This window comes from Daldinia caldariorum, assembly GCF_022478825.1.
Source record: "Daldinia caldariorum strain CBS 122874 unplaced genomic scaffold F4812scaffold_4, whole genome shotgun sequence".
NCBI classification, from domain to species: domain Eukaryota; kingdom Fungi; phylum Ascomycota; class Sordariomycetes; order Xylariales; family Hypoxylaceae; genus Daldinia; species Daldinia caldariorum.
In genome coordinates this window covers 701,873-729,495 of record NW_025953040.1, presented here as the reverse complement: position 1 = coordinate 729,495, position 27,623 = coordinate 701,873, and the positions used below count along the sequence as shown (strand labels likewise).

The 27,623-nt window shown below is 46.7% G+C and overlaps 9 protein-coding genes across 9 annotated transcripts; 5 read left to right on the top strand and 4 right to left on the bottom strand.

Annotated features, from left to right (window-relative positions):
- Nucleotides 1-158: 158 nt before the first annotated feature.
- F4812DRAFT_457208 (uncharacterized protein) lies at nucleotides 159-1,739 on the top strand (the record flags this gene model as incomplete). Its single annotated transcript, XM_047937135.1, has 4 exons — nucleotides 159-230; nucleotides 316-850; nucleotides 938-1,243; nucleotides 1,303-1,739. 4 exons carry the CDS (start codon nucleotides 159-161, stop codon nucleotides 1,737-1,739), a joined length of 1,350 nt encoding a protein of 449 aa, XP_047792121.1.
- A 734-nt stretch (nucleotides 1,740-2,473) lies between these two features.
- Nucleotides 2,474-4,675, top strand: F4812DRAFT_303973 (cytochrome P450). The gene is made up of 4 exons (XM_047931249.1): nucleotides 2,474-3,018; nucleotides 3,125-3,162; nucleotides 3,231-3,832; nucleotides 3,897-4,675. The coding sequence occupies exons 1-4, from the start codon at nucleotides 2,616-2,618 to the stop codon at nucleotides 4,606-4,608; spliced, it is 1,755 nt and encodes a 584-aa protein (XP_047792120.1). The 5' UTR covers nucleotides 2,474-2,615; the 3' UTR covers nucleotides 4,609-4,675.
- Nucleotides 4,676-5,101: 426 nt separating this feature from the next.
- On the top strand, nucleotides 5,102-6,886 carry F4812DRAFT_420405 (methionine aminopeptidase). Its single transcript, XM_047933445.1, has 5 exons — nucleotides 5,102-5,392; nucleotides 5,484-5,532; nucleotides 5,581-5,894; nucleotides 5,948-6,494; nucleotides 6,571-6,886. The coding sequence occupies exons 1-5, from the start codon at nucleotides 5,252-5,254 to the stop codon at nucleotides 6,666-6,668; spliced, it is 1,149 nt and encodes a 382-aa protein (XP_047792119.1). The 5' UTR covers nucleotides 5,102-5,251; the 3' UTR covers nucleotides 6,669-6,886.
- Nucleotides 6,887-8,220: 1,334 nt separating this feature from the next.
- Nucleotides 8,221-9,652, top strand: F4812DRAFT_303885 (small GTPase). The gene is made up of 3 exons (XM_047931248.1): nucleotides 8,221-9,303; nucleotides 9,358-9,432; nucleotides 9,503-9,652. Exons 1-3 carry the CDS (start codon nucleotides 8,551-8,553, stop codon nucleotides 9,599-9,601), a joined length of 927 nt encoding a protein of 308 aa, XP_047792118.1. The 5' UTR covers nucleotides 8,221-8,550; the 3' UTR covers nucleotides 9,602-9,652.
- A 1,262-nt stretch (nucleotides 9,653-10,914) lies between these two features.
- F4812DRAFT_303817 (uncharacterized protein) lies at nucleotides 10,915-12,332 on the bottom strand. Its single transcript, XM_047931247.1, has 2 exons — nucleotides 11,874-12,332; nucleotides 10,915-11,662 (listed from the first exon to the last, which is right to left on the bottom strand). The coding sequence occupies exons 1-2, from the start codon at nucleotides 12,041-12,043 to the stop codon at nucleotides 11,134-11,136; spliced, it is 699 nt and encodes a 232-aa protein (XP_047792117.1). The 5' UTR covers nucleotides 12,044-12,332; the 3' UTR covers nucleotides 10,915-11,133.
- Nucleotides 12,333-12,955: 623 nt separating this feature from the next.
- On the bottom strand, nucleotides 12,956-17,952 carry F4812DRAFT_420393 (TIP120-domain-containing protein). Its single transcript, XM_047933444.1, has 6 exons — nucleotides 17,779-17,952; nucleotides 17,569-17,688; nucleotides 17,221-17,506; nucleotides 14,134-17,152; nucleotides 13,748-14,086; nucleotides 12,956-13,686 (listed from the first exon to the last, which is right to left on the bottom strand). Exons 3-6 carry the CDS (start codon nucleotides 17,454-17,456, stop codon nucleotides 13,192-13,194), a joined length of 4,089 nt encoding a protein of 1,362 aa, XP_047792116.1. The 5' UTR covers nucleotides 17,457-17,506; nucleotides 17,569-17,688; nucleotides 17,779-17,952; the 3' UTR covers nucleotides 12,956-13,191.
- A 2,872-nt stretch (nucleotides 17,953-20,824) lies between these two features.
- Nucleotides 20,825-22,638, bottom strand: F4812DRAFT_420391 (Clavaminate synthase-like protein). The gene has a single exon (XM_047933443.1). The coding sequence runs from the start codon at nucleotides 22,500-22,502 to the stop codon at nucleotides 20,919-20,921; it is 1,584 nt and encodes a 527-aa protein (XP_047792115.1). The 5' UTR covers nucleotides 22,503-22,638; the 3' UTR covers nucleotides 20,825-20,918.
- Nucleotides 22,639-23,066: 428 nt separating this feature from the next.
- Nucleotides 23,067-24,470, bottom strand: F4812DRAFT_450237 (putative tRNA isopentenyltransferase; the record flags this gene model as incomplete). Its single annotated transcript, XM_047936070.1, has 2 exons — nucleotides 23,067-24,344; nucleotides 24,402-24,470. The coding sequence occupies 2 exons, from the start codon at nucleotides 24,468-24,470 to the stop codon at nucleotides 23,067-23,069; spliced, it is 1,347 nt and encodes a 448-aa protein (XP_047792114.1).
- A 450-nt stretch (nucleotides 24,471-24,920) lies between these two features.
- Nucleotides 24,921-27,318, top strand: F4812DRAFT_420388 (SecY subunit domain-containing protein). The gene is made up of 3 exons (XM_047933441.1): nucleotides 24,921-25,179; nucleotides 25,387-26,731; nucleotides 26,788-27,318. Exons 1-3 carry the CDS (start codon nucleotides 25,170-25,172, stop codon nucleotides 26,861-26,863), a joined length of 1,431 nt encoding a protein of 476 aa, XP_047792113.1. The 5' UTR covers nucleotides 24,921-25,169; the 3' UTR covers nucleotides 26,864-27,318.
- Nucleotides 27,319-27,623: the final 305 nt, after the last annotated feature.

The following is a 27,623-nucleotide window of genomic DNA, read 5'->3' as shown; positions in this document are numbered from 1 at the left end:
TCCTACGAAGTCCAGCCCTGATCATGATAAATGCAGAAAGGGGCCAGTCAACCTTCACATTGCTAGAATTGTGCCCACGCCTATATTCCAGGTACCTAAGTTAATCATCCTTACTCAAGTCGAACAAGCGGACCTGAGCTTCCTTAATACTCTCCATCATGGATTCTTGTTCGAGCGAATTTATTATAGTACCAACACTCAACGACAGCATATCTTCAACGGCCTTCTATGTAAGCACGGTCGTCTAGGAAGGAGGAAAAGATGTTGCTGAACAGAGTGTTATTAGACCATCACTAACTCACGTTCTTTTCAAAGGCATTGACATGGATCTTGTTCGCGCTCTGCAATATCGCGTTCGCTATCAGAGCTTATATCCGTTATATGTGCTTCCGCCGACTCCTGCTCGAGGACTACATCATGCTTCTTGCCCTGGCCATGCACAATGCCGAGGCTGTCCTGATCCAGATCTACGTTCGGTACGCATACGACGTGGAAGCTGTCGAAAAGGGCGACTTCTACAAATTCGGACCGGATCTGGCCAAAGGATTCGTCTTGATCGGGGCCTGCGTCAACATCACGATTGTTGGGGTACTGCTCGTGAAGCTGAACTTCCTGCTTTTCTTCCGCCGTCTCGGCCAGAACATACGCAAGTTCACCATCGCGTGGTGGGCCGTTACGCTGTTCACCGTGCTAGCTGCTATAGCTCAGATTGGAATGCAAACGTTTGGCTGCTTCTTCGGGGGGCTCAATTACATCTTTAGCGACAGGTGTACCAGTGCGGCTGCTACGAGCAGAATCTTTTTCAATGCTATCTTTTCAGCAGCAGTGGATGCCGTATCCGACTTTCTCAGTGAGCTCTTCCTCTTACCTATTCCCTTTTTTCTTCTGAAGCACTACCTACGAGAGCGCACATGACTAACAGCAATCTCTTCCCCAGTTGTCGGTTTCCCCATTGCAATACTCTGGGGAAGTCGCATTAGCATGGAAAAGAAGCTAGTCCTTACGTTCGTGTTCAGCCTTGTGTTTCTCACAATTGCCATCACAATCGTGCGAGGCAGCGTCTTTCACAGAGTCTACAGCTCAGCTTCTGGGTCGGAGCATAAGCAGAGCGCAATAATCATTGGGTTCCGGTTTCATTGCGGGCACAGCGTCTTTCACAGAGCCTACAGCTCAGCTTCTGGGTCGGAGCATGAGCAGAGCGTAACATTCACTACGTTCTGGTTTTATTGCGAGTACAGCGTCGGTAAGCTTGCTCCCGCAGACTCCTTTTCTCAGGGGCTATGCTATAATTGGAACCTCAAGCTGACGACTGCACCCCACCACCTAAAGCTTTCATCATAGCATGCATCGTCTCTTTCCGCGCACTCTTCGTACAACGAGAGAATAAGAACAACGACCGCCTCCAGGAGCAGCAGCGGCGAGAGGCAGCTTATCGAAGTGCCATGCGTCGAGGTAAGGGATGGCGTGCCAAAGCCCGCCACTTTCACAACAGCCTGCTTGACACATGCAAGACGCTCGAGGGCTACTCGGGCAGTGAGACTAGTTCATCCTCCACGCAACACCTCCCTGGTGTGCCGTCCGGGCTTATGACGGTGGATTTCAACGATGATGGTAATTGGGGTAGAAGCGTGGCCCTGCACGGGTTAGATGCTAATAAGACGATGGAGGGGCAGTCTGCCTCGGAGCGGAGCATGCTGACGCCCCCAGAGACAGCCTATAGGCGCGCAATGACATGCTGACCTACCTTAGGCATTGATTGGAAGACCAAGAGGCTAATCCTATTCACATGTGGTAGCATTGCTCTATAGGCTTATGATAGTAGGTGGCATTCAGAGGTTGAGTGGTCAACAAGAAAAGGGAGTTGGATGCTAAAGGTTGTAGGCAAAGAAAGCCTGCCCAACCTAACTCCTATATATCGATCCTTGCTAAATTTATAAATACCTAAAATATGCAATATATCGTACTTGAAATACGACCCTGGCGTCGTATTTTACCGTTGCATTCTTTAAGCAGTTCAAAACGCGACACTCAACTACTGTTATATGTTGTTACACGGCCAATACGTAAGTAAGTGCGTTAAGTGAATCTATTGGTGGTGGTGGTTTTAAAACAAGGGAGGTAAATATACTAGGTAGGTAACCACCTAATCAGCCTAGCCGGCCACCCTGACGATGTGTTTGTGTTCCCATTCTTTCGAGCTTCGGCTCTTAGAATATAGCCAAGCACAACCACGCCGCGCCCCCACAGTTTACTCACTTCATCCTTTACTACGTTTACAAGACTCCACTATGATAGTTTCCAGAGCTTCAAAGCAGATAGTCTATTTCTAGGGAATGATATTGCTCTAAGACATGATATCTGCTTATGTAGAAATTAATACCAGCTCGTATTTTTAGAATGGCTCGTTCTAGACACCTACTTTTCAACTCGTCTATGATACGGTGCTAACACAGCCCGGAAGCTCGTCTTGGTTGTCTGTGTCAGTGATTACTTGATAAGTGAGGCTTTTTGGAGTCTAATAAATGTATGGATGCCCGCCTAAGGTAATTAGTGCTATGATATAATCTGTTCTTTGATCATGATCATTTTGATATCTCCCATTGCGGATCAAGAAGATGCCCTCCCTTGTGTTGACTCTTTGGATATCTTTGACTCTCGGGGCAGCATGGTCTTTGTATTCAGGTTACTGTTTATATTGTAACTATGTTGAAGCCACTAAGATCGGTATTCCCATTCGTATACTCCCGATTGACCACCTCAATAAGCTATGGCTCCTAGTGGACAAACAGGTCGTTTCGGTGGTTCGGCGACTCCCGGGCGTATTGGGTAACAACACCTTCACTAGGTTCAACTACCGTGGCTGGCACGAACATGACGGCACCCGTGCGCATGATGAGATGGGCGAAGCTTTCATAATAGTCACGCCATCTCACATCTGGCTCTATATTGCGGATCCGGTTGCACTGATGGACATGTATCGCCGGGGAAAAGACTTCCCACGTTGGATAGAGATAACAAGTAAGTCAACTAAGTTCCCTAGTCCCCTTAGTTATGTCCATTCGCAGCATAGCAACTATTATGTTGAGGTCCTGAACCCTTGGCTTACATGTCATACAACAACTAGAAATGCTGGACGTATTTGGAGGACCAAATATAGCAACCGTGAGTTATTCCTCACTCATAAATCACACTTACTTGACTGCCGATCAAAGAAGCTGATAGAAGAATAGGCATCGGGGGAGCAGTGGCGAGTGCATCGGAAGATCATCAATTCTTGCCTCCACGAGAAATGCAACTCGATCGTATGGTCTGAAGCTGCGTTGCTCGGTGACGAAATGGCGCGTTACTGGGCATCAAAGGGCGTCTTTACAAGTGTTGGAGAAGACACACGAACAGTATCTCTCCATATTCTAAGCAGGGCTTGCTTTGGCCAATCCTTTGCATTCGAGGGCCACGACGAGAGGCCATCAGCCAGCCCGTCGGCAAGTTTTCGTATTTCATTGTTGACAATCATGGAGGCCGCACTTCTCATCCTTGCCCTGGGGCCGTCGTTTTTCATGAATCCGTGGCTGCCTCTTCCGCGACGTTGGCGGATCATCGGCGAGGCGTGCGCCAAGTTCAAGGGACACATGACAAATCTCTACAACGAGAAGTTCCGCGCCCTCAGCGAGGGTCACTTGCAAGAAGAGACAACGCTCATGACCTCACTTATTCGCGAATCTCAGAAAAGGGGCGACGGAAAGGGGTTGACCGAAGCTGAGATCTACGGCACCATGTTTGTAGTCAGCTTCGCTGGTCATGATACTACCGCGCACCTCCTTACCTATGCGATGTACGTGTGCATTCAAGCATCCCAATCGCTTTTTATATTTGCTAATATGATTCAACGCCTCCAGCTTCTTCCTCGCAGCCAACCCATCCGTTCAGGAATGGCTTGCCCACGAGTTACGGGAAGTCTTAGGTGACAGACCTCGGGAAGACTGGAGTTATCACACCGATTTTCCCCGACTTAAGCGCTGCCTAGCTATCCTCTATGAGACATTACGTCTCAAGACACTTGTGGCAGAAGTTAAGTGGACGGGCAACAATGTACACTCCCTAGATATCGGCGGTCGGACTTTAACGATCCCACCGAAAACTCTGCTTATACCCAGCTACAAATATGTTCACCAGCATCCAAAGTTCTGGGGACCAGATGCGCAAAGCTGGCTACCGAATCGATGGATCGGAAAGGCCAAGGATGGCGAACCGGCCGCGGCAGCACAGACCCGAAATCCGGTGGAGCCAAACGAGGACTTGCAGAGGCTGAACAACGGTGTAGATGACGAAGTTTTACTCCCGCCTCCATCTCGTGGAAACTACCTTGGCTGGTCCGAGGGAGCGCGGGATTGCCCCGGGAAAAAGTTTTCCAAGGTTGAATGGGTAGCCATCCTGGCGGCTCTCTTCCGCGACTGGAAGGTAGAGCCACGTCTCCTAGAAAACGAGACGTTTGCCGAAGCACGTGCAAGGACACTGAATGTCATAGAGGAAGAAACGGACTACGGGGGGTTACTACTACAGTTGATGCATCCGGAGAAGGTGCCGTTGGTTTGGAGTCGCAGGTGTTAAAATTAGGGGAACTTTCAATGCATTGGAAATCTTAAGGACCTATTATAGAAGCAAATATAGATTTGACACTGGTATTATTAGGGTTAAGAGACATGTTTGACAATACTGAAAACGTAGGCATCAATGGTACAGGCTAACACAAAATTATGTGTGATAGCGCCCGAGATCCAAAGTTATAGGTATAGGTACCTAAGGTACCTAAATGAAGGTGGGTTGATTGAGGGCATAGGTTGAAGATATTTTTAAGGTATAGACACATAGGAGGTAGGTAAGCAATACGAAAAGTCCACTTTGACACAATTGTAAAACTCAAGCAAGAAGAAATAAACGACCCTTATCATAATTACGGATGAAAGATAATTCGATGAACAATCTGAAAATTAAATGTGACCCGTTGATGTGATTAGTCTGGAACTGGCTAAGAGACACGCCCTTCGGTGGACATCTGGTCAAACAGGGTATAAAGGGGCGAAGGTTCCAAAGAAGGAAGTATGGTTGGAGTTATATTTAACAATTGAAACCCAGAGCTTCCCATCTACCAAAGCTACTTGTCAAAAATAATTATCGGGAACTTGAAATACCCAATCATTACTATTTGCAAAGCGTTGTCCCCCATATCTAAGCAGGTATACTAATTTCCACCATGACAGTAGACTTGGTCAAGAAGACGTGCCTTTCACCAGGCTGTGAGAATGAGGCGGAGTCTCTCCAGTGCCCAACATGCCTGAAGCTGGGTATCGAAAACAGCTACTTTTGTTCGCAAGATTGCTTCAAAAGTGCTTGGGTAACACCCCCTGGCCCCTTGACCACGCATCTTGGACACCTGTTTCTAGAGCTACTAATCTAAAAATCTCGGATGCTAACACTTATCCTAGGCTGAGCACAAGAAAACACACAAAGCTTTCCTAAACGGATCGCAGAACGGTATCCACTACACCGACCGTATTAGAATCATTGCTAACTTAGCTACAGCAACGGGGACATACAATCCATTCACTTCATTCTACTTCACCGGGCCGTTGCGGCCAGTTTATCCGCTGTCTCCGAGGCGCCAAGTTCCCAAGACGATACGCCATCCAGACTATGCGAAAACGGGCATTCCGACAAGCGAGTTGAAGCTCGCCAGAAACAAGATCGATATCCTTGACGATGAAGGACAAGAAGCTATGCGTAAAGTCTGTAGGCTAGGTCGAGAAGTATTGGACCTCTTGGCAGCCGAAGTCAGACCTGGTATCACGACAGATTACCTTGACGAGCTTTGCCACAAACTCTGTATTGAACGAGATGTCAGTACCGTTGCGTTAACTCTTGGGATTTCTGCATTATTAATAATATCTAGTCCTATCCTTCGCCATTGAATTATAAGGACTATCCCAAGTCGTTTTGCACGTCAATCAACGAAGTGATCTGCCACGGAATACCGGACCAGCGTGTACTAGTCGATGGCGATATTATTAACTTGGACGTCAGTCTGTACCACGGAGGGTACCACGCTGATCTTAACGAAACCTATTACGTCGGCGACAAGGCAAAAGCGGACCCTGATACTGTTAGAGTGGTCGAGACGGCAAGAGAGTGTCTAGAAGAAGCGATCAAAGTTGTAAAGCCCGGATATCTAGTCAGGGACTTTGGCGCCATCATCGAGAAATACGCGAAATCCAAAGGTTGTAGTGTCGTGAGGGATATCGTCGGACACGGCGTCAACATTCATTTCCATAGCCCACCTAACGTTCCCCACTACGCCCGGAACAAGGCTGTTGGTGTCTGCAAGGCTGGAATGACATTCACTATTGAGCCTATGGTTTCTTTGGGCAAGCATCAATTTGTGACCTGGCCTGATAATTGGACTATCACCACGATCGATGGGAAGAAGTCGGCACAATTCGGTGAGTTTACCTAAATATTTCCGTTTGTACCTTATGTTCGGAGAATTCGTTTGGCTGACGTACATATATGTTCCAGAACATACGCTGTTAGTGACGGAGACGGGCGTCGAAGTGTTGACTGCTCGGCTGCCAACATCACCTGGCGGCGCTATTCGTATGCCGGAAGTTGCCTGACTGTTACTTTAGCGATACTGGGGTTTCGTACGGAATACAAATTTCGAAAAATAGAATGATTCTTTGCGCTAAGCCGAATTTGTATGTTTACTTAAATGTCGACGACCGTAGCGTCAGTTTCACAGACCGTTAAGGCGGCGGATATTGTACCATAATAATCCTAGCTCTTCAACATCGTCCAATATAATTTCCTGAATAAATAAGAGTTAATCTAATAGGCTATTAGTTTAGGTACGTTGAATGTAATACTACTGACACCAAGAGGGCTGGAAAGGTTAGGTTAATTCCATGCCCCTCGTCAACAACGGAGTAAACAAATCGTCTCCAGCGCCAATTGCGACTGACAACGTCAACAACAAGCTAAGCTGCCTGCTCGTCCTGCTGATTGGACCTGTTGCGTAACATTTGTTTAAGTAAGACCTACTACGTACCTGATATCTGAATCAGGATGATCTCCTATTCGACTGTCCGCATGTCACACGTGAAAGTAAGTCGAGCTTATGATAGTAGTGACCTATTAACGCTACCAGATTCAGAAACAACAATATCGAGTTGTTTCGTGTTCCCTTTCGCGAATCGACGTTTCGCGTCGCGTTCGACAAGTGATCATCCTACATGTACCGTATTTTTTTATGGTATCTTATTGGTTCTTCGCTGTTGGTATGTATTATATTGTACCATAAACTTAGCCGCCCCTTCGGAGACTTGCAACTGTCAGCTCTGCCAAGTATTATATTCGATGCTCAAACAAATGGACAAAACATGTAATAATAAAAGTACATGTAGGGAAATAAAAATAATTGAAAAATTACTTTCCAGGTATATAAGAGAATTAAATAAAGTGGGATCTACACACGTTGTTCTAGAACCTAAAGTATTAAGGTTCGGTGCTATCACCAGATATATATGCACGCAGTAGGCACTTTCCTGAAAACAACCTGACATTATGGAAACCTTGAGACTCGTTAGGTGAAGGTTCCATGCGACTTCCCATGCTGCCCATGTAAATCCAATAAACCCGTAACCCACTTTGCCCACCTAAAATAAAACCCACCTACCCAGGCCTAATCGCCTTATCGCAAAGGCCCCCTCTGCCCCCTTTGCCCTTTTTATTATGGCCTTCCGCCTTGCCCCTCAATCTCGTACATAGTACATACATCAAAAGTATTTCGTACTTTTAAGGTTCCACCCGTCACATCTCCCGGGATCCCGCATCATTAACATATCCCACAGCTACCTACCTTGACTTGGACTTGGACTTGGACTTTTACATACCACTACCAATTCCACCAACTGCACTGCACTGCAACGTCTTGACCTTTCTTGAAGGCCCGTCTCTGGTACGAAGGTATGTAATGCACAAAATTATACCTACTATTCCATATACATACAACCTTAGGTTAGGCATTCATCCGTTTGGCGACCAGACCAATTGATAGTTGCTATCGCCTGAAATCTTGGGGGAATTCGGGCCCTCATCTTCTTCCCCTTTCCCACCAGATTGGAAATTTACCATATGCATCTCGGGATCGACAACCTTAACCTTCACAGTTTCGTATTCTTCGTTATAGATAGGTTCATACGTCAGGACTAACTAGAACCTGAGTATAGACGCTCAAACTACTCGTACACCCAACCTTTCCCTTTACCTGTCGGAATCCTCCTCACTATCCATTCCAAGACAACTCCGATGCAGTCAGACACGGGGCTAATCTGAGACCCTCTCGTCATTCGTCCCACGATTCGCCCAACATTCCTTACGTTTGAATAGCGTTCAGCTATTATTTTCTGCCTTGTATTCTCCACTGTCGCTTCCCCAAGCCTGGATTCGTCTACGCTCTCAGCGGGGTCTGGAGCCCAGTTCCACGACGCCTTCGATACAATGGATCAAGATCGCATCGCCTCACCCCTTCCCCACGATATCCCTGATGATACTCTTGGTGGATTCGACGGACCTATGCATATCGCTGGTGAGCCGGGACTTCACGAGCCTCACCATCGACAGTCGCGATCCCTCGACCAAGGCTTAGCCAATAGTGCGCATGCCGACGACCTCGATCCTCGTGCTATCGACCCTAGCACTGTCGACCATAACGCCCAGTATGAAGCTCATTCTTATGAGCCCCCCGCGCAGTCCATGTCCAGACCTGCATCGTCATCTGGCACTGGTGATAGGCAGCTCAACGGCGAGGCTTCTCGAGAAGGTAACGGCGCGGATCGGAATACCCGAAACCATGTCGTGATCAAGGTCGGCATGGTTGGAGATGCGCAGATTGGGAAGACATCTCTGATGGTAAAATACGTTGAAGGCAGCTGGGACGAAGACTACATCCAGACGTTGGGTGTCAATTTCATGGAGAAGACAATCAGCATACGAAACACCGAGATTACGTTCAGCATATGGGATCTAGGTGGCCAGAGAGAATTCGTCAACATGCTTCCCCTAGTTTGTAACGACGCCGTGGCTATACTTTTCATGTTCGACTTAACGCGCAAGAGTACGCTTAATAGTATCAAGGAGTGGTATCGCCAGGGACGAGGCTTCAACAAGACGGCAATTCCTATTTTGGTAGGGACGAAATATGACCACTTCGTCAACTTCCCGAGGGAGGACCAGGAGGAGATCTCCAACCAGGTAAGCTTGCACGGGGATATATTGAATATATGTACCTAGCTTACACACTATTAGGCCAAACGATTTGCCAAGGCGATGCGAGCTGCTCTTATCTTTAGTAGTACCAGCCATAGCATCAATGTCCAGAAGGTTAGTCTCCCAATACCTGCGCCATCCACTCATCTTTTAGAAAGGAACTTCTACTGACCATTTCCTTTAGATCTTCAAGATTGTCTTATCAAAGGCCTTCGACCTCAAATGCACAATACCCGAGATCGAAAATGTCGGCGAGCCTCTCTTACTCTACCAGTCCGTCTAGTCTTGGACCCGGCGTACACTTTGGAGCGCTTATTGGAAGTCGCCCTACATGTTGTCCAAACACTTATCTTAATTGCATAACACCAATTCTCATCATCCCTTTCACATTTTACGATATTCAACGGCCTTTACGACAATCTGAGCCCCAGCCAGTTCTGGGCCTATACATCCTGTAGCTTTGCCACGCGGCCGAAGCATGTTCTTGACGCCTGACGACCAAGCCCTTCCCAGCTTCAGAACATTCGATACTTTTGCCTTCCCGAGAGCATTCCTTTGATGAGCTGACATCATAAACGCCGAATCGTTAAGAACAACACATCTAGATACATTTCCTTTGTATGACCCGTCGCTAGACGGACTCGATTTGCACTAGGGTTTACAACATAGTTTCGCATTAAGGAGTACTACGGGGGCGATCTCCACTCGGAAACGAGATTTGCCAAACAGGATCATCAGACGACAGATTGCCAGTCGCTATTTTTTTTTTTTGGCGTGGACAATCAACAAAAAGAAAAAAAACTAACCTGCCGTCGATCCTGAATTTTTTTGTCTTTCCAGTCTCTTGGGTTTGTTTTCTATTTTTTCCTGTCTGGGGGAGGGAAGCTTGGAGGCCATATATGATTTTTTTTTTAATCACTAAAGTCGCTTGGTAATGCACCGCAGGTTGGCGCTGTCGTTCCGCGCGATGTTGGTTTTAAGCTTCGCACCCACCCTACCCTGCTTGCCTATCCTTTGCACACACACACACAAACACACACACCACTGTATGGTACACGGCATAGAGGCCGAGAAGTAGGAGGGAAGGAGGAAAAGGAAAGACAAACAGACAATGTTGGAACTACTACCACTACCATAGTCGATGGATGGTAGGCTAGTAAGTTAGTAAGTAAGCAGAAGAAGAGAAATCAAGACTGATGAAAAGCATGTGTTTCTTCTTGTCCATTGCTATGCCTCGACTTTGTGAATGCTATTATACATACCTCTAATGTACCTAGGACTAACTACCTAAGGTAGGTACCTATAGCTATTCCCCTATAAGGACTGTACCTTTATATCCTTTACCCCCTTTTATGAAGGAAGCTCAATTCGAAGGAGCAAGAATAAGATTGAGTCCGTTAGTTATATCAAGGGTTTTTTTTTTTTCTTTATTCTCTTTTTTTTTTTTTTTTTTTTTTTTTTTTTTGATTAGTTAGCGGCATTGATACATTTATCCCATTTTCTCTAACTTGCCAGCGGTAGTACTACAGAATTACACAACAGAGAGAAAGATGCTCCTTGTCCCCCCCCCCCCCCTTATCTCCTTAGGTATCCACCCCTCCCTCCCCCATCTCCCCCAATTTCTATAAAATACACGATATAGGGGACCCTCCTCATTCATACATATATAGGTAGGTAAGAACCTCTAATAAGGAACACTCATAGGAGGGATAGATGGAATACATGTACCCACTACCCCTCATTAGCTAGGTAGATAGGTACCTAGGTAGCTAACTGTATTGTGTAAATTCTTCCTCTTCTTCTTCTTCCTCTTCTTCAAGAAGGAGAAGAAGAATTGGAATCGCCTTTCTTAGCGCCCTCGCCCTCGCCCTTCTGGGGGTCCTCGCGGGGGTGCTCGGCGGCGGTCTTCTTGGAGGGCACGTCGGAGGAGCTGGCGGCGACGCGGGTGTCCTTGCGCTCCATCATCGCCTTGTCCCGCTCGTGCGCGTCCTTCTTCTCCTCGTAGCCCGCCGCCATGTCGCTGCTGTCCGCCGACGGCGGAGGCACCTGCCGGCCCGTCTGCCCGCTGCCGAACGTCGCTTGCGGGTTGCCGTCCTGCGGGGCTGGGGTCTCGCTGGAGGAGGAATCGGAAGAATCGGAAGGAGAAGAGGACTCAGGAGAGGACTCGGAGGAAGGAGGTGAAGGGGGAGAAGAAGAAGAGTCTTCACCGGATTCTATGGCTGGAGCTTTCTCTTCGTCGGGGACTGGGGCGCCGCCGTGGGTTTTAGACGACGTCTTCTTGACGGGGCCGGGGGATAGAATCCACGCTAGACCTATGGCGGTGACGGTAACAGAGCCGATGAGCCTGCAGGTTTATAACGGTTAGTTACTTTGGTGCTCTAGTAATTTACCCAGGCTGGCTCTGTTCGCATGGTAGTCATATTTCCGCTTCCGCTCCTCCGGTATGATTCGGCACACAATAGCTCCCCTAGTATTTGTCTGCCTTTCTTCCTCCCGTGAAATTGCCTACCTACCTACCTCTCAATTGGCTGTGGAAGAATAAAAAAAGAACTTACCAAGGCATATCACTCGACTTCTCCGCTCCCGCGCTCCCGGCATGTTCACTTGACGAGTATGCTCTCCTCGCAGCCGAGCGTGGCGCTAGTTGTCGCCGAGCCGGCGCATACGCAGCCGTTCGCCTGGCGACGGTGCGCAGGGAAGAAGTTAAGAGGCGAGACGTCGACATGGTGTACGTTTCGTTTTTTCTGCTCTGATAGCTTCTCTCAATGGCAACAAGGAAGCGAGGTGAAAGTGAGTAGAGACCGTAGATAGAGGTGGGTGCAGCTCTTCAAGCGCAGCGGCGGAGCAGAAATTTTATTAAAGGACGGAACTGAATCCCGAGCGAGGGAATTCCAAGGCAAGGTTACCAGGTAGGTACCTAGGTCCGGATTGTATAGGTACAGGTTTAAGTAGCTAGGAGGTAGGTATTTCTTATGTAAGTAGGTACCTACAGGTATGTAACAAGCTCAAAATCACCCGATGAATTCCGTAAGGATTTGTGCTTGCGCTTGTGCTGTCCGAGACACGGATGAAAATATCGAACAATTCAAAATTTCGTTGCGAATAGCAAGTAAAGTAAATATTGATGAATTCTTTTAACCTAGTGAAATGGATTAATGAACTTTGTTGTTAAAAGTAAATAGTTATACCAATATTAGATCTAGCTATGATATTTATTTTGGAATCTTCTCGCTTCCCCAGGAAAGTCAATTCCTTCCGATAGCTCGGTAATCTATCTGGTGATGTTCTTCTTCGAAGTCATCCATGTCATTCATTCTTCACAATTCCCACCTTATGCACTTCTTAGCAGCTCGCCATTTCCACGACCGGAGCTCATGTGGGGCCTCCCCCCCGGTTAAAAAGGCACCATTTCCCACTAATACATCACCGTTTCTTTACGTCATTACAACGCAAGTACGTACCACTACCAACTTGCCCAGCCTTAACCAGCCCTGCCTGGAAATGCCTGCCTGTCAGCTTGTCAGAGTGCGGGTAACCAGGTAGGCCTAGTAGCTTGGCCATAGCTAATGCAACCTACAACTTACAAGTTACAACCTCTTACAAAGTACCTACCTGTTAGAAACACTTGAAAACAAAGTTATAAATCATCGCCTTTTTATTTAAGAACAACTGCTATTTACTATCGCAGAATAGCATCCCGTCATGAATTACAACCACATGCTCGAGCAATTCGTTAGGCCTTTCTCAATGCAAGTCGTTCAGCCAGTACCTAGGTTATGACCGTAGCCACCTAATAAATCGCGGATGTCGCGGGTGTCGCGGTTCAGGCGTCGCAAATACGATAGCTACTTTACTTATCTTCTTAAAATCCTCCTAAACGTCCCCATGCGTAACTACCTCCTTGTTCTCTTCTCTCAGCTCCTTGAGATATTTCTCAAAGTCCTTATTGACCCATTCCCAATACTGTTGCCACACCGGGTTTTGCACTGACTGGGCCCCTTGAATTTGTGCTGTCGCGCCACCTGGCCCGACACCCGTACCGGGTAGAGTAGTCTTGGTCTTTTCCACCAGGAGCAGGGTCACACGTAGCACGCTCTTGATCGCCTCGTCTTGCTTCTCTACTTCTTGTTTTACCGCGCCATCCCTGAGTTTTGTCGACAGCGTCTTCCTGTAGCACTCCGCTATTGTGTCCAGGCGTCGCGTCGTCTCCTCGGGATCGATAACGATCAATTTACTCAGCATGAGGTTGCAGAGGGATCGAATATCGTTTTCATCGTTCAGGCCGGCGATGATGCGATCGTAGAATTCAAGAGAGCTGACACGTGAAAATGCCGTCTCCATAAGGGCATAAAGAGTCTCGTATGCGCTCTAGATAGAAGTATTAGAAATTTCGCCCTGATAGATACTGATCAGACTGTAAAGTACTTACCTTTCGAACCTCTAACCCATCGTCCACTTGATGCTTGAACGGTCCCATCTGAACCTCGCGGATGAGTTCCGGTTTGATGACAGACTCTTGTATAACATAAGGTACTAATTCACCCAGATGCGGTAAAACCAAGTCCGGCTTGTTGTGCACTGCCGAATTCAGCGCTGTCATACCTAGCCGGCGGATCTCCATGTCTTGGTCCTTTAATACGGTCAAGAGCATATCAAATAATACCGTCTTCATCATCAAATCAAAAGATTCATCACTATCTGGCAATGTATAGCGAAGCGCCTGTACAGCCACGCCTCTAAAGGCTGGCGAAGGGTCTCCCAAAAGTTCCTTTAAAGGTTAGTAATAATTCAAGAGCGGCAAACTTAGAAACATACCTGGAGTTTGGGGATATAAGTCTTGGGCTCCATAATGGCCAATCTTCCAATGCACTCTGCGCATATCGCCTTGTTGTCATCAAGTTGAGATGCCGAGAAGAGCAATCGCCAGATTTCGCTCTCGTAGGAGCTGATGTCGGTAGATGATGCGATAGCCTGGTGGAGAATCTCTCTGATAGATTGGAGAAGTAGATACTGCTGCCCGCTAGGCTGCTTGATTGCATCTAGGATGGTGGGTAGAAATACCGACACATTACCTGCACCCGCACGGCCAAGAGCAACGGCAGCTGATACCGAAACCTTGTCAGGTTCTTCGTGGAATTGCTGTAAGAAGATACTCGGTTGGAGGCCAGACTTAGCTCCGAGTCGTAGGCCGATCTCTCCCAGTATCGCCAATGCGAGACTTTGTCTGGCAGTATCGGGGGGCGTCTTGCTGCTCGACTTATTGAGCTCATCAATAAAGCCCTCGACGCTGACATCTACCTGGCCATTGCTCGCAACAAACAAAGCGCCAGCAACTCTTCCCACGACTGCTGGGTCACCTGCCACGCCAACATCTAGAACGCCACGCATCAAAGGATTTCCTAAGCCCGTCTCGCCAACGCTGGTCACAAGAGTGACGAAGGACTCCAGTGCTACGCCGACGATGTTCTTCTTAAGAAGTTCGCAAAGGGGCTTGATAAAGGTACTTGAGGAAATCAATTGGCGGTGCACTCGTTGAAGGTGAGCAACGACTAGCAGGGCCGGACTCAAAAGATAATTATCATTGGTAGCAATGACAGGTAGGATAGCTGTAACGATCTCATTAGCCGTATCCAATTGAATCTTGTCGCCGGCCGCCGGGGAGAGGACCAGGTGCTGCAGGGCTTGAATACTAGCAGCTCGGAGAGCGCGGTTTGATTTTCGAAGTTGACCACAAAGCTCTAATGCAACCTGCTTAATCCAATCGGGCTCGAGGTTAATAGGTGGCAAGGAATGCGCCGCGACATTGTCGATTGCTCGTACGGCATGTAACCTCGTTGTTTCGTTCCGCAGACGATCCAGAAGCAAGTTCAAAGCAGCCTGTCGCTTATCACTAGGGATAAGAGCGATTCCATCCGGGGATGAAGTTCTCGAGATTAGTGTCCCAAGTGCTTGGATGGCCTTCTGGCGTACCTCAGTATCAGCATCGTTTGCAGAAGCACGATCTACTATGATTTCATATAGCTTGTGCAACTCCGGCTTGTACTTATCAGTTGTGAGCCTTGCACGAGGAGGCGTAATGGCCTTGACTAGCTCTTCGGCTGTCCTGATGGCCTCGCTAGAAATTTTATAGAATCTGTCACGGACTGCAGAAACTACCCCCGCAACGATGCTTTCGAGGTAACGCTGGAACAGGTTTGAGGAATGGGTTTTGGCTATATCACTTGTGAAGTGAAGAACCGCTACTCGCAGTGTAGTAGCGGTAGCCGACGCGGCACCCGACAATGCAGCCGACGTCGAACCAGTACTACCTGTCATTCCTTTTGTAACGTCGATAATAGGTTGCATAACCTGGTCAAAATAATCGGCCAAGCCACCATTTTGGACGGCAATCAAATCATCTAGCAAATTAATTATTGCCTGCTTTGTAGCTATCTGCTTTCCCTTGAGTAGCTTCGTTGCCGACTTGACAATCTGAGGGGTGAGCTTTTTAAGGTCGGCTCGTGGTCCTGTCGGCGGAACGGATTCGCGAGTAGGAGAGGTAAGACCAGTGGCTCCAAGATAGGGGGCCTTGTTGGTGTACGTAATGCCTCCACCACTCTGTCGCCGTCGCTTTCGGTTCGCTCCAAGAGAATGGAGAAGCTCATCGTCGGCCGAGATCGACGGGATCACACCTTCACCGGTCTTTCTAATTAGAAGTGACACGGTTCCAATTATTTCAAGACGAACGCTTTCTTCTCGCTCATCAAATCGCTTGACTAGCGGAGGGGCGATGTCATTATATAGTGTTCCCTTCTCAAGGAGATCGGTGCTTCGCGTAGAGATCAAAGTGTAAAGAGCTTTTATGGCACATCTGCGGACCTTCCAACTTGCATCGTCGTCATCGTCAAATCCAGCATCGTCATCGAATTCATCGTCTACATCATCTTCATCACCATCATCGGCCTCGTCGTCCTCATCCATCTCTTCATCTTCGTCAACTGCATAGTTAGGGTCGAATTTCGAATATCGAAGGCATGCTGCAATGACTTCATCGGTATAATCTCGCATTTGCAGACCACACGACGCTAAGAATGACTCGAGTGCAACCAATGCTGCCTCTCGTACTTCGTTGAATTCAGGATGAAGTTGGTCGTTGCCTTCACTAAGGGCATCGAGCTGGCTCTGTAGTTCATCCTGGCTTAGCGGCGACAAGACGAATTCAATGAGCTGAGGTAAGTATTCGCCAAATTTGTACGGAATGGACCGAGCAAGAGACCCCATGATTGAAATGTACAGACGGCGCATGACGGGGCTGAGCTTAGGTTGCTTTAAGGCTTTTTGTATCTTCGCGATAAATCCATCGAAGACCTCGGACGTAAGGTAAGGTGCAAGGATCGCAAGCGCAACGACCGCTCGTTTCTTCACGGGAGAAGGTGTGGATTCCTTCTCCAATACTTGTACTACAACATCTTGCAGTTTTTCGATTTCTAGAGGCTGCAATAGAGGACCGAAGCACCGAACCACTTCAATGAGGACATCGACCGACTCCACCGTAGGCTTTCTGTTCGTATCTAGTAATCCACGGGATTCGCTACCGGCTTGCCTAGGGGTACCGGAGGGCGTAGAATAGCCTAGAATGCGAGGAATAAGAATTCGGCTAACTATATTATAGGTTTCGATTACTTCTCGGGAGGGTGTTACTCCTCGCACGGGCTTCTGGAGGGACGAGATGGCGCTTCGTAGAGCAAGGGAGGGTATCGAATTATCGACTGAATTCGTTATCTCTATCGTACTGAGTTTATCCAACGCAGAATTAAGAACCGTGATGGGGATTTTGGTGACCAATGGGCCGATACTGCAAAGATATTAGTACCGAGATACTATGATTGTGTGTGTGTGTGTGTGTGTGTGATTCACGCATACCATTTGACCGCTAGGTTTTGAACCTCCCCGTTCTGATCGTCCAAGCTCTTTACGACATTGTCGACGATACGTGATGAAGTATTGTAGTCATGAGTTAAGAAATCAACCTTCTGTTTAGTAAGGATCTGATGGAGATCATTCAACGACATAAAACGAAAATCGGGATCTGGGTCGCCTAGTTTGGATAGGAGCCCTGCGATGGTTTGGGCGCTTGGGTTGTTGACTGTGGACGCCATGATGATATGTGCCTAGAGGCTTGAGGGGCCGTCGCGAACTTGATCTCGAACTTTGGGTATCGTAAGTATTAGATGCGGGCAGCGGGCGAAATAAAATGAAAGTTGTATTTACTTTATTGGTCAACTTACCTCGTGAATCAGAGTACAATACGTTGTTGCAGATGAGAGGATTACCTCGTCACAGTAGAGATAGCGTCCGTATCTGATAGCTTTTGGAGAGGATATGGGCACCCTAGAGAAGGTCAATATAATATGTCAAACCAACAAACTCCAAATGGATGGATGGATGGATGGATGTGATGCTAAGGAACGTCGTAAATACCTATCTAACTTAATGGAACGAGAAAGAAATGGAGCTACTAACTCTCCAAATTCACAATCATGCTGTAAAAAAAGGAATTACGTGCTGAACAAAACAACTGCAACGGAAAGAGCAGAAAAAGGTGTTGTTTTTCGAGTTATTGGTTGACGATGGTGAATGCTAAAACAATAAATCGTAAATGGGGGAACACCAGATGGTGGGGTTTTTACCTACCTGCCTGTAGGTACCTCTAAGGCAGTAACGTAAGTACATGAAGCTTGCTTTGTGGTAGCTCCGCCGTTGCTTGGAGGGGTTCCAGATGTGGCCGTGCAGGTCATGCAGCTTGTAACTTCCAACATTGAATGACGCGACTCGGTACTTCCTCCTTGTTACCCCAACGCCAAGGGTATGTGTGTGTGTAGCAAATTCCCTATGAAGTTTAGTGCACTTGTAGACTGGAACTTGAACAACTTGCACGCCAAAAGTACGGTTCCACAGTTACAACAAGTCAGTCATATTATATAACAAAGGCTATTTTTACATCATACTTTCTATCAGTAAGACAAGCCGTTGCTTAGGAATTTCTGTAACGTAACTGATATCAATTAACCAGCGAAAGGAGGCATTAATGGAATTCTATAAATACCAAGGTGTTGTGAACATACTATTAGTGAGAGCATCTATCTAAAAGCGTTACTTAACCCGTGGCTCAAAGAAAAGAACTACCTATGAAGAGCTAAATGTAGCAGACAAGGAAACAAACCCATTATTCCAGATGTTTCATCCAATGTCATATCAATACAACTACTTGCACAGCTAAAGGTATGAAAGAATAAAAATTGGACAATGGCGATATTTCAGGGACATATATCTATAGGACATAGAAGTAATGTGAATGCTAAATTCTACAGCACTATGGCTTCTTTTTTATTTATTTAAAGGCGTCCTCTATTCCTTTCGCCGTTGAAATTCCGTACCTCTGAAGATACATCTAATAACATCCCCCACCACATAAACCCGGACGGAAGCAATATTGTCTTCATCCATATTGGAAGATTTTGCCCTCCCAACCTCTACATCCTAGCTGCTCGAAATGCCTACCGCTCGCCAGAACGACATCCGATGGCACCTTTCCAGGATAAGGCTTGACCTCAAAAGTGTGGGAAGGGAAACAATTGAGACAGAGGAAAAGATAGCCGAGGAGCCAGACGCCAGCCGAAGGAAACGTATGAGAGAAATACTTCAGAAACTAAAGAAATGGGAACTAAGCCATAATCAAGAAGTCAATGATTTAGAAAAGGAGTATGACGAGATAGCGCTGGCGAGGATGATGCGCCGCAAGATAAGGTAGCAGTCCAGGACCACATTTACAATGTCAACTAGATACCTCCTTTACAAATTACAGGTACTTTATCCCTAATTTATGACATTAAATATAAGATTGTTTAGTTCTTCTTCAGGTTACTCGATACCTAGGTACCTAAGTAACTGTACCATAGTATCCCCTATTTCGTTATACCCGTATCTGAAAGCGTACCTAGACTTCAGTTTATATTCATCCCACAAGACTCGGCTCTGTATCTCCACCAATGTGATATACATACCATAGTACTTGACGCATGGTATGGTGGTAGGGAAATGATCTTTTGATAAAAGTCATTTACAAAAAAAGCCTGGCCACCTGATATCAAGGCTTTATGACTATCCAGGCAGGTACCTACCCTGCGTGGTTACAGAATCATGATAGGACACCTGACTTCTCTCAAACTAAGCCAGTAGTAATATGTGATGAACGCATTGCTCTGTTAAGGAGTAATAGGGTGTAATTAATACGATACATCACCTGAGTAACCCTTGGATGAATTCCAAGCTGTAGACGTGGGCAACTCTGAATCACGAAGTACAGGCGCAAATCTCTCTTCTTATTTAAACAAGCTCCCCCGCCTCCATGGAGGTTGAAAATATTTTGTTCTCCAGCACCAAGTAAGCAAGCTTTACCACAACTCAGAATCTGCCAGTCCGTAATAACTATATACACCAGGTTATCGCCTCTACTACTGATCAATCTCTGAGACTTCGGCTTTGAAGCTCTCTCAAATACAGTCCAGGCTACCAAATCAAGCCATCAGCATTTTTGCTGTTTCCCTTGCGAAACCGGCCTCATGGATGGCTTTAAGCGAATCAAGGACTTGCTGGATAGTCTAAGAATCCAGCTTGCGTGACTGAAAGAGCTAGAGGACGAAGATCGAGACGCGCATGCCTTGCTACCGGCTAGTGAAGGGAAAGAAGCGGAGGGGCGACTAGCAGAACAAACAGAAACGCGCGAAAAGCTTGAGGAGGAAATTGAGGAGGTAGAGGCCACGTATGCTTATCTTAAGGAAAGGGAGGAAAGTGAGGAAAATGCGAAAAAGTAGTTGAGATGGGAGTTCGACACAGGTATCATGTCTCCGTTGGGTTGGACTTGATTTCCCCTATGAGGCCACAGATTTATCTCATTAGTCCTCAATTGATACAGTATTACTTACATCCCACTGCTTTCTTTTCACCACGTATACCTGTGAGGCGCACATTAAAGGTACCTAATAATTGTAGTGAGCCGACGCCCTCGTAAAAACGTAAAAGGTAACCCCTATTAAAGCACTACTAGGTAATAGGTATGTAGGCACCTTCCTGCCTGAGGTATTGTGTCCAGAATCCATATTAGGTATGATATATATCAAGGATTGCTTCGTACAAAGAGATAAGTAGCTCTTATAACTCCCCCTATGAGGTAATGAAGGGGATAAACATTCATCTCAGGCTTTTATTATCCTGTTCCCTATTGGCTTCATTAGCTTTGCTGTAGGTTGATTATTCTACAAGTACGATGGACATGACGAAGAACCCCTCCCTCCGCCTCCTTACCAGCGAAATTGACGGTCCAGGGTGTACAGCATGTAATTTCTTTGACTAGGTGGACTGGGTACGTTTAGGTTTATGAGAGCTGCTACTTCCTGTATACAATAGCTAGTAACAAGCGTTGAAAAAAGAAATACGAGCAGCCACTTATGGTGTCGAGAACATTGAATAGCGGGATATAAGTGATGATTATTTTGCTAACTTAATGCTAATCTAACAATTCTTACTATCTATAGGTATCTGACGTAGTCATCTACATAGGCTTACGAGTACCAGATCGTAAAGCCATTCTCATCAGTATAACCTCTCATTGCCGTGTCAGCTCCAAGCTGCTTCATCCGGTTCAGCGTCTCATCTTGGTTCCAAATCTTATACGTATAGTTGATGAGAGAAGCCTGGTATAAAAAGGCAAGCTCGTTTCCTACACCTAACGCTAACAACTCCTTATTTAAGTTGACCAGCTTGCTTCGGAACACCTCATCTCCGATGTACGCTCCTTTCAGCCATCTGCTCCCTGACGAAGTGTCGAACTGTCTCCGGCCATGGAGAACGCGTTGGTTATCAAAGATGACGCACTCGCCAGGCTCCATCCTGTGCTGATACATCCATTGCTTATCTTCTAGGAGATGCCGAAACACGGTCGCCGCCTGGAGCCATTTGCGGTAATTTTCGTGGCCCGGTCTAGTCTTGGCTATGCGCTGGTTGCTAGCTTGGAATGGCGGGGACCAGGACACAAGGAGCTGGCCCCTTGACTGTTCGATAACGGGTCGCGATTGCTGGTAATGGTGCCCGTTCTTTTTGTACTGGTATTTGATATTTCTATTGCACAGATGTTCAAACTGCTTGCGCGGCCCAAGTTCCATTAAATGGGCTGCCCGAGAGCCGTCGCTGAACATGGACTCGCCGCCCTCGCACGTGTTCTCGAGGCAGTGCAGAAGTTGCAAACGAGGCGGGTCTTTCATGTACATCAGGTCTTGATGCAGTCCGAGAAATTCATTTGTATACGCCACGTTTTCTGCGCGGGGCTTAGAGCGTACATCCCAAGTCCTTCCGTAGAATGTTTCTTGTAGGTTCCCAAACTTGGTGGCGATAGATATGACGGACTCCTCGGACGATGGTACGTTGCGTATGAAGATTAGTCCATGGGTATGAAGTCGATGTAATCCAGAGAGAAACCCACGCTCACCTGCCATCCAGTCCTTATAGTCAATAACGAGGCGGTCCTTCTCAAACCTACGAGTGTCCCATAATGTCATTCCGGGTAGCGCATATTCAGGTTGTGTGGAGTTAACTTGAGCAGCCGTGTAGTGGGATACATGGTCGCCTGATGATAGGAAATCCATTTCCCAAACGACATCAAGCCCGCCTTCTTCGGTCGGGTGAATCTCCTTTATGGGAAGATAGGTTGGGACATCGCAAGTGCTGAAGTTTTTTTGTCCAGAGTCTGGGTTCACACATAAATTACACTGGCAGGAGTCGCGTAGCCAGTGTCGATCCAAAATTAGTGGTATCTTGTCTGGGTCGCCAAATTGTATTGTGCTCTCATCCTTCATCTTAATCCAAGGATTTTCGTGCGGCGTTGCTTGACTTGCAAACCCTCTTTTAAGCCCAATCCGAGTTCGGCATGATGAAGGTCGACTCCTAGGCGATGGAATATAGCCTCTCGCTGCCGTGCTGCATTGACGAGACTGAGATGTCGTCACCTGGAATCCAACCTGATGTTTACAGCTTAGTGAAATAGAGCGTTCGTTTACTCTATTTGCAATGGCCTGGCAAGTACCAGGACTTGAACTGGTCCCTCCAGAACGTATTTGGAAACCTTTAGAATTTAGTAAACGCCGTAGCATATTGGTTATGAAGTGTATGGCTGACTATGAGCTAAGGGTGAGATATAACCAAAAGGGAAACTTGCTCACTTGAGATATCATCAAGGAAAAAAAACGGGTAAGATAAGTTAAGTTAATATATGGGAGGATGTTACATGTACCTAAAAGTATTGTACCTAAGGTACCTAAGAGGCCTAAGGTGCACTAGAAGAAACTACTGCCCTTAGGTGCGGCAAAGTTCTACACCAAAACGCACGGACCAATTAACCGAGGTCTTGTTCTTCCAACCCGCCCGGATGGAAATGACCTCAGACCCAATCAAACAAGTCGAATCGATTAAGTTGTGGCTTAGGTATCAAACGCAATAGGCAGGAGGTAACGCAGGTCTAGCACCGGATAAACCCCGGGTTCGTAGGTAGGTACTTGATAAGATGAAGGATGACATATGCCGAATTGAAAGGGGAAAAGGGGAAAAGGAGATCCTTTACAGGAGCCGTAGATTTATTTATATTCATCTTGAAAGTAATCGGAAAAGACACCTCCACAAAGTAATAGAGATTGTTCAACCAACTATCTGGGTACCTGTTATAATCTATCTTTCACTCCCGTGTCAGAATCAACAGGCACAAGTGCAGTCATCTTTTTACCTCGAAGAGCACGATAATGCCTTCGCCCTTTAATATGTTTTTGCCACTGCTCTTCCGACTGGAGAGAGACATTACACAACTCGCAAGTCCTGACCTTAAGTGGAGCTTTTGGTGCCGAGTTATCTTCATCGTACGCCGTCAAAACTTCGCGTGCCGTATCTGATACTTCGGTTGGCTTCGCTAAAGCGTCGCCGTTTAGATACCCTTGACAAATTTGCGAAGCTGGTTCAAGAACGGCCGTCGAAAAATTATCAGGGTTGGAACTGTCTAATAGAAACAGATAGTCCGTTGCCTCGTGCTCTTTCAATGCTGGAATGGTTTTTTGTCGGAGCCATCGTAACTGGTATTTTGCGTATTGCCTTGTCGCAGTTTTGATATCTTCCAGTCCGGCTACTTTTAGCTTATCCTTCTCATCAGGGCTCTCATGATTTCGCTCGGCCTCGAGAAATAACTCCATTTGCTTGTATCCTATGGACTGCCATATTCCCCGGGTAAGATCTACATTTTCGCCCCGCCCGGTCCGTGCTCGCCGGCTTTCGTGCAAAAGTCTTACCTCGTCCATCAACCCGCTTTTGTACATCTTATCTACTCTCTTGTTAAGACGTTCCTTTAAGCCTTCTGGCTCGGTATATACCCAGAAAATCAAGGACTGCCAAGGACCACTCGTTTGTTTGGATAATTCCTTTGCTCGCTTCTGCTCGCTATAGATATCCGACGCGCGTTTTCCCGTAGTTAGGAATATTTCGAGAGAACGCCTAATCTTGCGGCGATCATCCGGGTGCCACCGGTCCGCCAATTCTGGGTCTACCTCTCGAAGGCGTTTGAGCATTACATCGGTAGGCCCGTCCAAGATTGGAAAATGGACTGCATTTTCCTGTGCGGGTCGATGTTTCAGAACATCGTCGTTGGCACCTTTCAAGCTAATCAATTTGTCGTCGAATAGTAAGGCATGAATGTAATAATGCGTGCCGCCTACTACAATAGGCAGCTTCCCTCTGCTCCGAATATCGTGAATGAGCCTAGTCGCCTCGCGCGCAAATACATCAACATTCCAACTTGCCTCATTAGGGTCAATAATTCCTAGTAAATGGTGCGGAACACCTTTTTGCTCTTCCAGGGTAAGCTGGTTTGTGATAATTGGCAGGCCTTTATACATCTGCATAGCATCGGCATTGATAACTTCGCCATTGAATTTGAGTGCCAAGTCTATCGCGAGCTATATATGATATTAGTTTTAAAAAGTCCACGAAAGAGAGAGACTCGAAGAATATACATCTGATTTTCCTGTGCCAGTTGTGCCCACGATAGCCACGAGGGGCTCTTTTGGAATTGTAGTAGCCATTCTCCGAACATTTCTGCTAAGGAGATGAGTGAGCTTTCGCGATAAGGATATCATGGACCGCGAGTGCGTGCATTTGGAAAAAAATGAAAGTTAGGTACATGTTAAATAATTTGGTAATTTGAATATTTTGTCTTCGCCCGGAAGAAGGTACATGTACATACCTCCTTCAATTGATTTTGAAAGAAAATTCAACAGCCACATTTATTTCTGGCTTGTGGCTTCATGGCAAGACTGAGGTTAGGTACCTAGGTACATAATATATGTATGCATACCTGGAATGTTCCATAAAAATTCATTGCTCCTAATTTAGATGCAAGTTTAAGGGTCCCATTCTCACGTTTAGTATGGCCGGCATGGCTGCATGGAACATTTGCTTACCTCATTGTCACAGATTAGGTTGGTACCTAGAGTGTAATGAAAGCAACCTTGAAACTAAAGTGTCTTGGTCACGTGCTTTCCAGCTATTGCTTAGTTGGGTTGAGGGATCCACCTATAGCATAATGGACACATCGTTCAATTTGGGGAATTTTTTGAAGCCAGATCTTTTACCCAGCGTCTTGAATCCTTCCTCTCTTTCAACTTGGAGAGAAATCATCGCGACAACCTCTACGCCTAATAAGAGGGCCTTTCGTCGCTCAATCTACTTTCCTTTTCTTACCTTCTCCTTTATTTTACCTCTACTTTTTAACTTATATCACGATGAGCAGTTGTAAGTGGCCTTACCCAATAGTTATGATAGCTATTGCTATTATATATTTACTATCGTGTCCTCGGCATTGCATCGTTGCGTCGTCCTAGCTCCCATCCCATCTCGTCCCATTCCTCGCTACTTGAACCTTGACACGCGACTCAATTGTTGCCATTGACTCTCCAGAAAAGAAAAACAAGAAAAAATGGCTAACCTCGTCTCCTTCAGTGCGGTTTCTTGATCTCGTTAAGCCCTTCGTGGCATTCTTGCCCGAGGTTCAGCAGCCCGAGACCAAAGTTCCCTTCAACCAAAAGTTGATGTGGACAGGTCTCACGCTGCTGATCTTCTTGGTCATGAGCCAAATGCCTCTTTACGGTATCGTCTCGTCCGATACCTCTGATCCTCTATACTGGTTGCGAATGATGATGGCGAGTAATCGAGGAACACTTATGGAATTGGGTATTACGCCAATTATCTCCTCTGGCATGGTCTTCCAGCTCCTCGCTGGTACCCACATGATTGACGTCAACCTTGACCTCAAGTCCGATCGCGAGCTCTACCAGACCGCCCAGAAGCTCTTTGCTTTCATCCTCTCCGCCGGTACCGCCACTGTCTACGTCTTCACTGGTCTTTACGGCCCTCCTTCTGATCTAGGCGCTGGTATCGTCTTCCTCCTAATTCTTCAGCTTGTCGTCGCTGGTATGATTGTCATCCTTCTCGACGAACTTCTACAGAAGGGCTACGGTCTCGGCAGCGGTATCTCTCTGTTCATCGCTACCAACATCTGCGAGTCGATCATGTGGAAAGCTTTCTCCCCCACTTCGATCAACACTGGTCGTGGTCCCGAGTTTGAGGGTGCTGTTATTGCTCTCTTCCACTTGTTGATGACGTGGCCCAACAAGCAGCGTGCTCTGCAAGAGGCTTTCTACCGCCAGAACCTCCCCAACATCATGAATCTTCTTGCTACCCTGGCCGTCTTCGCCGCCGTCATCTACCTTCAAGGCTTCCGTGTCGAGATCCCTGTCAAGTCTTCCCGCCAGCGAGGCGCCCGTGGTTCTTACCCGGTTCGCCTGTTCTACACCTCCAACATGCCCATTATGTTGCAGTCCGCCCTTTCTTCCAACATCTTCCTCATTAGCCAAATGCTGTACTCCCGCTTCTCCGAGAACCTCCTCGTCCGCATGTTTGGTGTCTGGGAAGCAAGGGAAGGATCTGCTCAGCTCTCTGCTGTTTCGGGTCTTGTCTACTACATGTCCCCTCCTCTCAACTTCCGCGACGCCATCTTGGACCCTATTCACACCGTCGTGTACATTACGTATATGCTTAGCGCCTGTGCTATCTTCTCGAAGACCTGGATTGAGGTGTCTGGTTCCAGCCCTCGTGACGTTGCCAAGCAGTTGAAGGACCAAGGACTTGTTATGGCTGGTCACCGCGACCAGAGCATGTACAAGGAGCTTAAGCGCATCATCCCTACCGCTGCTGCTTTCGGTGGCGCTTGCATTGGTGCGCTCTCCGTTGCCAGCGATCTCATGGGTGCTCTCGGCTCCGGAACCGGTACTCTTCTTGCCGTTACGTAAGTTTCGCCTACATTTTTACGCCTAGTTTCTTTACTAATTCATTCCCCTATAGGATCATTTATGGTTACTTCGAAATCGCCGCAAAAGAGGGTGATCTCGCAGGAATGAAAGGGATGATCATGGGATAAGTTTTATGATTAACCCCCTTCTAACCTTCTAATTGACCGTTATGACGGCACAAGGTCAGAAATGCTATTCTTTAGCGCTGCATGTAATACCAAGGGATAACAAAAAGTTATGAGGATTTCCACGAGGGCGGCGGTGCTTGGAAAATGCATTAATGGCGGTCTTCGGTCATTCTCGTCAGGGTTTTTTTTCTAATAAAAAAACCTCATGGCGAAGAGTGTATTAGCTTACGTAACAATATTATTCATGAAAAGTACCATGTGTAAATCTTTTGACCTGGTTTTCGAAGTTAACGCCAAGTAATTTCAAATCATGTATAGGTACCCCCTATACACACAAATGCCGACTATGTAGTTGCAGTATACAGCATAGTCTATAGAAAGTAACTGAATACCTATTCCACTAAGTATTTCATGGGTCACTGAGCAAGATAATTTGCCAAATAGGTACAAGTAGCAGTTAGGTACCTACCTAGCTTATCAGATTCCTTCAAGTTCCATAAGGTATTTTAACTCTTCGTAAACATTAAGCATGAACCTCTACATTATGGATTAGCCAAGTACCTAATCAAGCCTTCTGAGATTCGGGTTACCGGATATCTTTCACGATAAGGTCATTATGGTTACCACTGCAGCTTCACATACCATAATATGTCCTCGTTTCCAGGCACAACCGAGGTCAACTCACCCATCCAATATCTGGCTAATACTCCTGGGCTGATAGTCCATATTTACGACAACTAGGTACTATTTAACGATACGA

Excerpts from the sequence above, each read along its gene's own strand:
- F4812DRAFT_420393 (XM_047933444.1), bottom strand. The coding sequence starts at position 17,456 with ATGGCGTCCACAGTCAACAACCCAAGCGCCCAAACCATCGCAGGGCTC. Across the intron at positions 14,087-14,133 it reads CTTATATCCCCAAACTCCAG|GAACTTTTGGGAGACCCTTC; the intron begins GTATGTTTCTAA and ends TAACCTTTAAAG. Across the intron at positions 13,687-13,747 it reads ATGGGTTAGAGGTTCGAAAG|AGCGCATACGAGACTCTTTA; the intron begins GTAAGTACTTTA and ends ACTTCTATCTAG.
- F4812DRAFT_303885 (XM_047931248.1), top strand. The coding sequence starts at position 8,551 with ATGGATCAAGATCGCATCGCCTCACCCCTTCCCCACGATATCCCTGAT. Across the intron at positions 9,304-9,357 it reads AGGAGGAGATCTCCAACCAG|GCCAAACGATTTGCCAAGGC; the intron begins GTAAGCTTGCAC and ends ACACACTATTAG. Across the intron at positions 9,433-9,502 it reads ATAGCATCAATGTCCAGAAG|ATCTTCAAGATTGTCTTATC; the intron begins GTTAGTCTCCCA and ends CATTTCCTTTAG.
- F4812DRAFT_303973 (XM_047931249.1), top strand. The coding sequence starts at position 2,616 with ATGCCCTCCCTTGTGTTGACTCTTTGGATATCTTTGACTCTCGGGGCA. Across the intron at positions 3,019-3,124 it reads ACGTTGGATAGAGATAACAA|AAATGCTGGACGTATTTGGA; the intron begins GTAAGTCAACTA and ends TACAACAACTAG. Across the intron at positions 3,163-3,230 it reads GAGGACCAAATATAGCAACC|GCATCGGGGGAGCAGTGGCG; the intron begins GTGAGTTATTCC and ends ATAGAAGAATAG.
- F4812DRAFT_420405 (XM_047933445.1), top strand. The coding sequence starts at position 5,252 with ATGACAGTAGACTTGGTCAAGAAGACGTGCCTTTCACCAGGCTGTGAG. Across the intron at positions 5,533-5,580 it reads CCTAAACGGATCGCAGAACG|CAACGGGGACATACAATCCA; the intron begins GTATCCACTACA and ends ACTTAGCTACAG. Across the intron at positions 6,495-6,570 it reads GAAGAAGTCGGCACAATTCG|AACATACGCTGTTAGTGACG; the intron begins GTGAGTTTACCT and ends TATATGTTCCAG.
- F4812DRAFT_303817 (XM_047931247.1), bottom strand. The coding sequence starts at position 12,043 with ATGTCGACGTCTCGCCTCTTAACTTCTTCCCTGCGCACCGTCGCCAGG. Across the intron at positions 11,663-11,873 it reads AAGTCGAGTGATATGCCTTG|GCTCATCGGCTCTGTTACCG; the intron begins GTAAGTTCTTTT and ends ATAAACCTGCAG.
- F4812DRAFT_420388 (XM_047933441.1), top strand. Across the intron at positions 26,732-26,787 it reads GGTACTCTTCTTGCCGTTAC|GATCATTTATGGTTACTTCG; the intron begins GTAAGTTTCGCC and ends ATTCCCCTATAG.
- F4812DRAFT_420391 (XM_047933443.1), bottom strand. The coding sequence starts at position 22,502 with ATGCTACGGCGTTTACTAAATTCTAAAGGTTTCCAAATACGTTCTGGA.